Raw genomic sequence first — 11,601 nt, 5'->3', positions numbered from 1 at the left:
CTTCCTCAGTCAAATTTTTATAAAAGAGAAAATTTTCTTGCAGTCCCAACATATTCAACTTATGCAGAATTAACTGTATAAATTATACAGCTATCTTTTTCACAAAATACATCTCTCAAAAAACATGTACATCAAAAGGAAATGAAAAGTTAATCAATAAGCCAGTTGATAGAAGTAAATTAAGGTGTCAGTGTACCCAACTGTAAATTACATATACAAAAGTACTGGATACATACTCCAGAATGCTTGTCACCATTATTCATTAATGCATCAATAGTTATATTCCATGATCACACAGGTGGAAGTATTCATTTAAAAGAGGGAGAGGGGATTCATGAAGCACCTTCATGTGATGATGATGATTATTTTAAAATGCACAAAAATTAATCTCTTCATGTGCGCAAGCTTTGAAGCCCCACTGCACTACTTATAGCTAAATGCGCCCTCTATATAGCAAACAATGCCTAATCGGTGACCATTGGTCCCCCATGATCCTCTTTTTCTTATGTTAATTGAGAGCTGATTTGATGAGATAACCCACCTGTCAGTGACCTTGCAGGGAGGTCTAATCCCCCAGGCCAAACTAATGCAGACGGGCTTTAAAGAATATTTTGGGTCTTTTGTACCATGTGCCAATTAAAAAATGGGCTACTGAAGTGAAAATAGACAATTATCATGTATTAAACAGTTTTGAGCTTGGTTCTGAATCTAATAATACATGTGCCTTGTTCATGTTGGATTAAATCTGCATTTGGAAGTAATTTAAATCAGCCAATCAAATTTCTTCTTGGAACCATGCAACTCCATATCCCTTTAAAGGGGATCAAATTTGATTGGTCATTGGACCATCTTGCATAACATTTCAATGGAAAGCTTACACTGAATGCCCAGATACATCATAGCACTTAATTTGAGAAGAATAGTCCAAAAAAGAATACCCCAAATTTATCTGTATAATAATGTGATCACTGCAAACTCTGTACTCATTTTGACCCCAATTTTTTTGTATTTTTATAAATATACACTGTGGCAGTCGAGTAGACTATACATGATTTTTCCTCGTTTTTAGAAACGATTGTTAATTAGCAGGATATTCAAGTACATTCATGACATTAATGTACATATGACCGGTGTGTTGGCTTAGCCAGTAGAGTGTCCGCCTCACAACCGGGAGGTCGTGGGTTCGAACCCCGGCTGCGTCATACCAAAAGACGTTAAAAGACGGGAGTTGCTGCTACCTTGTTTGGCGTTCAACAATAAGGGATAGAGCAACGTCGATCTGGCGCTGCTCAGTGGCTGCCAGGCTCACAATCAATTGGGCAAAAAGAATTTCCATTTTCGGTTTAACTTAATAAAATTTGGAGTGGACTTTATAAGATTATTTTTATTTTTATTATTATTATTATACATGTAAGCTACAGCACTTGCAAATCATTACAACATGATTATAGAGATATCTGTTAAAGACACAACCTGATGAAAATACAACTTTATATCAATGGAAAGCTGAATACATTTCTCTCTTAGCCATACAATGCAAGCAATGTACATGTACATGTGTATTTCAAAATATATCGGACCTTGCATGTATAAAATTGCACCCTTTGAAAATATACTGTCTTTTTTCAGAGAAAAGTATCAATATTGAATCTTTTCTTCTCCTGCCCTGGTTCTGTAACACAAAAAATTGTCTAACAACTCTTTCAATAGTGAGAATGCGAATTGCATACATTATTTGTTGCTAGGTAGGACAGACATTATAGTTTGTCCTTCCCAAAAACATGTACTATATGCAATTCGCATTCTGACTATTGAAATGATACAAACTTATCTCTTGTAACTTAATCCTAAGCTTCATACATTGCAGGTATCCCTGTTGTAGTCTATTACAGTAATTTGATATACGGTATGTTTATGTTTATGTTTAAAGATGAAGTTGAGTTCTGGTCATGCGATTGCATTGTGAAAGAAACGGTGTGGAATCGACCAGAAAAGGTGTGATCATCTAGCATATAAGAATGTGTGTGTATTGCAAGGTTCTGGAATCATCAAAATGATAAGAAATTTGGCAAAGTCTTGGTAAAGTTACAAACACTGTACATAGAAAGATGTATATGGGACTACATGAACACCTGGCGTAAAAATCCCCCCCCCCCCCTGAGTTGTACGATGTTACAGGACATATTTAGAATATGAAGGCATTTGAAGAGCCATCCTTTTTAGGAAACATGTCTTATCTGATGTTCTTCCACACTTGCATAATAAGAATGATAAACGCTCACAAATTATTTTTCACCTCTTCCCAGAACTCAACCATCTCTTTAAAAGGGCTTTGTAAATACCATTTATTATTATTACCATCATTATTATTATTTTTGATACAAAAAGACATCATCTCCTTAACCACAAACACTCTAAAAACATGAATCATAGAAATTTGAAGAAAAAACAAACAAACTTTTTGATAAAAATTACCCAGTCTTTTGTTATTACTTATGAACTATGCACTGACCTACAACAAGATGAAAAACTTCAACTGGCTATGAACCTACATGTACATGTACATCTACTAGGCCTAAAAAAAAAGATGTTGTATTGCCCTTTAGGTGCTAAAACATGGGTCGGTCGGTCGGTCGGAAATCTTTTTTTAAAAAACCTATTTTACTCCCTCTTTGGGCTGATATTTCTCAGTTTTGAATGCTTTAAAAAGCCGACTGTTGATTTCAAGATGCTTGGATCGGTCACAAAGGGCAATACAACATCTTTTTTTTTTAGGCCCTATATACTAGTGTTCCTTGACCCATTCTAGATAGAAATCAATTCAACCCAACCAAAAAAAAAACCCACTGTACATTGTACCTTCATCTGTGCAAAACATCTCAAGTTATTCTTACACCCGTTATATTGAGGAATGACAATATAGTGTTCGAGTTCGGCGGACGACTAAGTGGATATATACCGTGTGAGTAAAAAACATACACATACCACACAAAAATGATACCAAATTGGGATAAAACACTCTTTCATAAGATGTATAATGATTTATACATCCAGGTCCCTCTGAGAGGACCTAAAGCCGTCGGCCGCCTGGTTGTTTTCTAACAAGCATTTATGCCTTCTTAGCAGCCTGGTAAAATATCCACTACCACATGTCACATTTACTGTTTATAAATGATTTTTAAAATGATAAGCAATTTTCTAGGTGTAAACCTTTTTTTGACTCACACTGTATAGTTGTACAAACATAGAAGTAATCCAATACTGTAAGTGTTTCGGATCCTGTTTCATACCAACATAGGCCTATTCTCCATGTGATTCATAGATGAAGATGCCTGAGGAAAATGCAGAGAGTTTGGAATGTGCTTCATGTATTTAGTAATAACTATTGCAATTAATTCATAAGTAATACTTCCTTTTACTCCCATGAGTACAACCACACATACTACATTAGTTTTACTCTTACTACATTATTTTTACTCTTACTACATTAGTTTTACTCTTACTACATTAGTTTTACTCTTACTACATTATTTTTACTCTTACTACATTAGTTTTACTCTTACTACATTAGTTTTACTCTTACTACATTAGTTTTACTCTTACTACATTAGTTCTACTCTTACTACGTTATACACTTATTCTTTTTCCTCCATTGAGTATAACCACATTTACTTGTTATTAATACATTGAGTAGATGTATTCACTCAGCCTGTCTACTATCCATATGGTCTGATAATCACTTTGTCTCTTCATCATTTGGTCTCATTGCCATTTAGGCTAATCGTCATTTGGTCTAATCTGCAAGAAATCTACTACCCATTTAGTGTATTGCTCGTTTAGTCTAATTTCTAGTTGGTCTGATTGCCAGGTTTCCCAATGCCCATTTTGTCTGCTATCAATATGGTCTAATAATCATCACCAGTTGATTATTATACAAATTATGAATGGTTATGAGTTCAATAGTGCGAATATTTTCATGAGTTGAAAGATTAAGATTCTATTCAACGAGGCGTCAGCCGAGTGGAATAGAATTAACGTTAATCTTTCAACAAATGAAACTATTCGCACTATTGAACGAATGAAAAACATTCATTATTTGTTTTATACAACATCGAAGAAGATGCAGTCTGCACATAACCAAAAATGCACGCCCGTGCAATAGAACATCTTTTGAATATCATGTGACCAACAATCCTCCAATCAAATGACAAGGATCCAGGTAGGTGTTGTATAATACACATTATGGATGGTAGACGAAATGGAATGGGCATTAGACAAACTGGGAAGTAGACTAGCTGAACTATAGACCAAATGGATAGTAGAGTAAATGGAGATTAGACCACATGGTAATTGGACCAAATGACTATAAGCCTAAATGGTAATTGGACCAAATGATAAGTAGACGAAATGATTATTAGACCATGTAGATAGTAGACGGGCTGGGTGTAGACCAAACGGCAATTCACCTTTCTAAGATAAGAAGGGATTTATGTTCCAATTGAACTCCATTATACTTGGTACCATAAGGAACATCAAACCATTACAGACCTAGCAATATCCAAACGTTTAACATGGTCGGTAAAACAAATGTATGGTAAAGTGATGATACACTATATGTAGTCAATCACATTGCTTACATTCCTAGATTTATGAAAAAAAAGTTTATACTAAATCTAGTAATAGCATGATAATGGGTTATCATTGCATAAGAGAACTATGTACTGTATCTTGCAGCGTAATAAAATCTATATACAGGTTAATTCATACATCCAAAAATTATACTAAAATACATACATCAGCAAAATCATACACAACTACATGCATACCACATTTGCAATTATTTTCTCCATGAATAGGAAATATAATCATTACGAAGATGTTTCAAATTTTATGCACTAAATCTAGTAAAAATATAGTTCAAAGTGGCAGATGTGTGCCAACAATCTAAAATCTAAAATGAAATGCTAAACAAATTAAGGACAATATGAAAAATATTGATTTTGTTTTTTCTTCAATTAAATCATGCAGAGATTCCATGCACTTTGATGATAATACATATTTTAGTTGTTTAGTTACTTTTGTTTTTTTAACAGATTAGTGATACCGGTACATAACATCTAAGCAGCAGCAAACCAATTAGATTTGCCTATTTAGAACTCTCCTTACAGAGCCCAGCTTTCAACAATTATCTGGGGGTATAACATGACAAGACTACATGTCCTATCCGTGGCCTGACTTGGGGACAATCGGGTATAATACGACTACGGACGACGCAACCGAATATTCACGTACGTGCAACATACACGAAACCGATGCGTGAGGAAAACTTTGGTCTGATTCACGAACGCAAGCGCGCTGGCCGTTAATCAAGTCCATTTGTTTACGTGCAGTTGTCCAAAAGAAGTCGTAGATGGCGTTAAGCAGTATTTGCCAGGCTACACCCCCTTTAATACCTGAATTATCTAGTGTTCCTTAATGCAAAATACAAATGTTTATACAAAAATAATTAGTTGTTGATTAATACAGTTAGTTATTTTTTGCACTCGATGCAGGCACAACTATATTTTTAACATTCTGACTTGAAATCACTTTGTCAGTTTGATTATAATAATCATGTCCAATATATCGAGCATTAAAGGGAAGTCCACCACAAAAAATGAGAGAAAACAGGTCAGGAGAAGAATGAGCAAAAAATCTATTAAATATTTTTAAAAGTTATGAAATTATATAATAATTGCAAAATGTATTCATACAACCCCTGTATGTAGAAACAAACTTATTCCATCATAAATAGCCAAGAAAACAAAAGTTTATGAAATTTGCTATATAGAGCAAATTGGAGAGGAGATTGCATGAAATGTCACAGTGTTGCCAATTTGTGTTTCAGTGATGACAACTTCAAAAAATAATAACTGTTCTTTTCCTAATCAGATTTTGTTCATATATTCACTGATTTGTTTCTCTTACTTTCTGCTATTATTACAACCAACTTCGTGTCTGGGTGGACTTCCCTTTAATTCTGTGTTTAAGTATAGGTAACACCCTTTTGGTTCCAAACATAGGATATATTCAAGGTATATCAAGGTCCCACATGGAACATGTAGAAGTATTTCTCACACTGCCAAACACTATGGTCTGTATTTTACTCATTCATTTAACCCTACCCTGCCTCTAGATTCACGATTAACAAAATAACGTTGAACTCACTCCAACCTCCTTTCTTGACCCATATTTTGAACAGAAGCCTAAACCCTAAATCGAGGTTAAATTCTAGTTGAATATGGGCCTATCAATATCAGCATAAAGAAGCAATTGAGGCGCCCATTAATTCCTCTTATGCATATTATAGCAAGGGATAACAACAAAAGGAAACAAATGAAATATAATTTTGTTGACATGTGCTTACTAACAGCATACGTATGCAGAAAGAAACGCAACATTGTAGATTCAGGCTATTGAATAATCCAAATAAAAAAGCACTAAAATGAGATAAAAGCATTGTCATTTGGGTAACAGAATGGCATACCGTACTCAAAGGAAATCTTAATAAACCACTAAAAACATTTTGCCAGACAAGTGAAGAGTTGCATGTGTATGGCAACGATATTGATGAATACGTGATTGTTAAAAAAGTATTGGTGATATTTATCACCACACAAAGCAAACAAGAGAGAATCTACATGTAGTCCCACCTGTCGAAAATGATGTTTGCTGCTACATCTCTCACTAGCAGTTCTAGTATTTGTCTCTAGTTCGGTTGTATGATACTAGCTCTGGCGACAATTGCTCTGCAGTCATATGACTACACCGATGAAATCCCAAACTTAATACTTACATCTCTTTCAGTAATAGTTCTCCAAGATTGTTTATGGTAGGGTTGTATGAAACTTGCTCCAGCAACAATTGCTCCGCAGTCAGATTTGATACCACACTATTAAGAGAATTACTACCTTCAACCCTGGACCAAACACCAGGGGCCCCGTTTCACAAAGCCTTTTTTCAATCACAAAAATCAGTGACAAATCTGCTGATAACCATTTCAGAAGCAAGGATTTCAGTAGCTTATAACAAAAACTGTCATTTGTCACTGATGACAAGTTTTGTGAAACGGCCCCCAGATCTAACCCTAACCCTACGTCTTTCTGCGTGATTCTACAGGAGGCCCAGAAAGTCAACCCCTATCTGAATATAATGAGTCTGTTTCTACAGAAGTACAATAAACCATTTTTTCGCTCAGCCAACAGAATTTAATGCGTACAATGGATGTTTAGAATGTAGGCGTTGCACACAAAATATAACCATGAGTGTTAAGATTGATGGAAACATCCCTAAAGAAACTAGATAGCGAGTGTACCTGGAAAGATCCGCCTCCGGAGATAGGTACGCTTTAATCGGATTATGGTGTGTTTCTACAGAAGCTTCCACCTAAAGTAGTAGACCCAGAAAGAATGGTACAGTCAAACCTGTCTATAGCGACCCCCCCCCCCCCCCCCCCCCCCGAGGGAAACACAAAAAGTGGTCTTCGTAGACAGGTGGTCTTTGTTGACAGGTTCTTTTAGTATATGTTTCAATGAGAAACCATTTTCAAGGTAAACAAAAAATGTGGTCTTTGTAGACAGGTGGTCACTAAAGCAGGTTTGACTGTATTATGAAACCCTGTAGAAACACCACCGTACAACTAAATAATCCCCGGAGCATGTATCGCAGGAGCGCATTTGATGGTCCATACTATGATGCATATACAGTGAAACCTGTCTATAAAGACCATCAAGGGAAACACAAAAAGTGGTCTTTGTTGACAGGTTCTTTTAGTATATGTTTCAATGAGAAAACACTTTCAAAGGAAACAAAAAATGTGGTCTTTGTAGACGGGTGGTCACTAAAGCAGGTTTGACTTTATTATTATTATTATTATTATTTTTTTTTTTGGGGGGGGCGTTTCAATATACCCATATCTAAAGACGTTTGAAAAAGGCTTTGCGTTTTTCACCTTAAAAATTTGCCTGAAAGACGTTTGAAAACGCTGATTCTAGGCAAAACAATGTACCATAAACGCACCCTATAATGCTGATACATGAGACAACAAATACAAGGTGATGAGGTGTATATATATCTGAGTAAAGTTTTCTTGAGGCTGGATGGATTGATAGTATTCAGAGACAAAGTGAACATCACATGATGAGCTACATGCATATAAATACGCATGAAAAGATGGCCGAAGTCAGCAGTTCTTTGCAAGAAGACCCTGAAATGAAGAGCAAATGGAGAAAGAAAACGATGAAGGAACGCGATAAATAGAGAACAATACACTGAAATGCATCAGCACACAAGCACACATGCAGAGTATATTTAAAGATGGCAAGAGATAATAATTTCATCACACTATAGAATTTGATGAAAGCCCCAAATCCTAACAGATCTATGGAGAAGTCACTATGAACATGATGGACAAAGAAAGCAGACAAAATATACAGTTCTTCATTCTACCCTCAACAATTGCTGTGGTAGACAAAGGAACATCCCTTCACTGCTGTTACATGTCAAAATGTGTAGAACAGGTGAATATGCATGTGACACCTGTTCTACACATGTTTACATACATGTAATAGAAGTGAAGGGATGTTCCTTTGTCTACCACAGTAATTGTTGAGGGTAGAATGAGGAACTGTATATTTTGTCCGCTTTCTTTGTCCATCATGTTCATAGTGAGTACAGCTCTTTGAATAAGGATATAAATATTCTTGAAGCAGAAGATAGAAGCAAGTGCAGTATGATTTAGACAAATTTCTCACCTTGCTGAAATAGAGGTTTTGATATAATTTCATTAAAAAAGTATAGATCCAATGGTACCCACAGGAAGATTTTTTGCACAATATCCATAGTTTTTACTTTTGATGCATACAATATAATATCTAAACATGCAATGATACAATAAAAATGAAGGAATCAAATACAGCGAAAAATGTTACAATAAAATTAATTCACACTCATAAACGGGTTAGGGCATGGATTAGTAACAGATGATATCAAAGAGTTAGAAGTTTGAATAATATGAAACAATTATGGTTTATGTCAACAAGCAAATGCTAAACACAGATAGTTGTATGTATAAGACTAATGGGTTAAAAACATAAAATGACAATTTATAGCATGAACAACAAAGCAATATCATGCATTTCTACATGTGTGAAAAACTTGAACAATGGCTGCATGCAATAATAAATCTACATTTTCAACAAAAGTAAAGGCATCTGCGTATAGCATACAATGTATTATAAGCAAATGAAGGTTAGAACGACAAAGCAATATGAATCTTAATGTCGAAAAACCAAATGCAAAGTTAGAAATATAGACATTGTTTTTTAACGCTCTTACATCTAAACACTCCCACTACCTGTCACATTTACATAAAGCAACTTATTTCCTTCATTATAGAACCAAGCAACCAATCACAGCCACAAATTTCACTTCTGCTTTTAATCTGTTGGGGCAGTCTTTTCGGCTTACTTTGAATCATCGGGTCATTGCGTTTGTTGGGTGGTTTGCGTTACGCGACCGTTTGTGAAAACATGCCCCTTTATTCATGAAATGTCAGGGGTAATGTTTGTGAAATAAACCCCTCTCATCTAAAAAAGGTCTGGTCCAATTTACCTGACACTTTGTAAAAAAAACTACGGCAAATCTACGAAAGGTTGCGTCCTTAATGTGTATCTTCACATGATCTTCCGCTTTTGTTTCATGTAAGGTTGTGCAACGCGACCACCCAACCAGACGCGATGACCCGATGATTCGAAGTAAGCCGTTTTTTGAGTGACTGCCATTAAATAGACACCTCACATTCTAGCACTGCGCTAAACAGTTCCTCAACTGATCATAAGCAATCGCATATGAGGGCAGCATTTATTTAGGCAGAGTAGTTGAAAAGTTGTGTACTATACCACCTACTTACCCTGTTATAAAAACAATAAATCCACAATTAACATTAGAATCACATTCATATTTACAGAATTGCTTTTAATCATTTCTTTTTTTTGTAATGATCACATTGATTAGTAAAACAATTTTGGTAATAAACTGCATAGATTGCACAAATAACATGGCACACAATTACATGGAAGATTGAGGCATGTAGAAATTACAGATTGGCATAAATCTTTTTGTCTAAAGATATATTAGTAATTAAAAAAAAAACTGAAAACAAATGATTGTCCACAAAATTGCATACTCTGGAAGAAATCATAAACTGCTATCTTAAATTGCACACTATTTTTCATAGTAATTTACATCAACCATCTTCCCTTTATATATTAGATTGTATGAACTTGATCATCTTTTATTATTAAGTTATATTATTCATACCTAAACATGTCTTGTTATTAATACTACATGTATGCAAGAAATAGAAAGACAAATTAGTTTCACATGTGCTGTAATGCTGAATAACATTCTCACGGATTCCATCAAAATTTAAAGACCCTGTCTGAAGTGTAAAATGAAATAGATGAATTATATATTAACAGAGAGTTTATAAGCCATGGATTGAAAATATCAATTATATATATGCTATTATAATATCTGTCAGAGGAGTAACAGCTCTCTGAAAACTCAAAATCTTAAGCTTTTAAAATCGGAAGTTGTCGACCTAAAAACTAGCCATCGACTTGATGACATCATCTATAATGTATGTTGAGTAGGCATATACATGCATTTACACAGACTTAATTAGTTTGCATTAATAAAGCACTAACTCATAGCCTCAGCTATAAAGGCGAGCCGAAAGGGTCCACATATTATGTCATCACCATAGCTACGGAATATTTGACCCCTGTTAACCCGTCATGTTAAGGGGTGCAGAAAATGAGGTTTTAATTTGCTTTTGTGCAATACTGAAAAGGAAAATATTTGTCACGTCTTAATATTTGTATTCTACGTCCATTTCAGCTTTCCCTTGATTAAGTTGTATTTTTATAGGGTCTTTAACTATAACATAACCTTTCACCCACAGCGCAACATCAACAAGTGCCTGGGACGAGTTGCCATTGGCATATAAATTCTTAGTCCGTTCCCCAAAATCTTTATCACAAAAAAAAAAGGCTCAAGCATGCAGCCCCTTTAAAATGGTTTTATAGCGTGGAGCCCTGTACTCACGTACCATGTTATACATATAAACCATAAAATAACAGATTATTCATACAATTATAAAATCAACCTACATATATTCACTAAAAACATTAAACATGTCTAGTTATAGGTTAAAGAGATCAGAATTTGAATATCATGTTTTAGATACACATAGATACTTGAGTATCTTATCATCTTATGCACAGACTTCAAGTCTGAAGTATTTTATATCGAGTAATATATAAAATAAAAAGACTATGCTAGTAGTTTTCTATATATAAAATATAAAAATATGAAGATGAGAATTAATATAATACTCCAATAGTACTGAATACATATAAAATTACTTGCATATTTTTTGTATGATACAGATGTATTTCTAATTTGAGTTTTACATGAAAAGTAAATTAATTTGTTATGAATATTTATGAACGAAATAGAAAGTTAAATATAATGAGCATTTTCCTTTCTCCTACACAC

General features: G+C 34.6%; 1 protein-coding gene across 1 annotated transcript in view; it reads right to left on the bottom strand.

Moving 5' to 3' along the window:
- Positions 1 to 7,928: 7,928 nt before the first annotated feature.
- LOC115924584 (solute carrier family 2, facilitated glucose transporter member 1-like) overlaps positions 7,929 to 11,601 on the bottom strand; it is a 34,841-nt gene continuing 31,168 nt past the window's right edge. The window contains exon 12 of the mRNA XM_030987096.1: positions 7,929 to 8,245. Within this exon, the coding sequence (XP_030842956.1) occupies positions 8,222 to 8,245 (24 nt within the window). The 3' untranslated portion in view covers positions 7,929 to 8,221. The remainder of the gene's footprint in view (positions 8,246 to 11,601) is intronic.

This window comes from Strongylocentrotus purpuratus, unplaced genomic scaffold, assembly GCF_000002235.5.
Source record: "Strongylocentrotus purpuratus isolate Spur 01 unplaced genomic scaffold, Spur_5.0 spur5_scaffold_16, whole genome shotgun sequence".
Taxonomy (NCBI): domain Eukaryota; kingdom Metazoa; phylum Echinodermata; class Echinoidea; order Camarodonta; family Strongylocentrotidae; genus Strongylocentrotus; species Strongylocentrotus purpuratus.
Note: the sequence above shows the minus strand (reverse complement) of the source record. Positions and strands in the feature narration are given on the sequence as shown.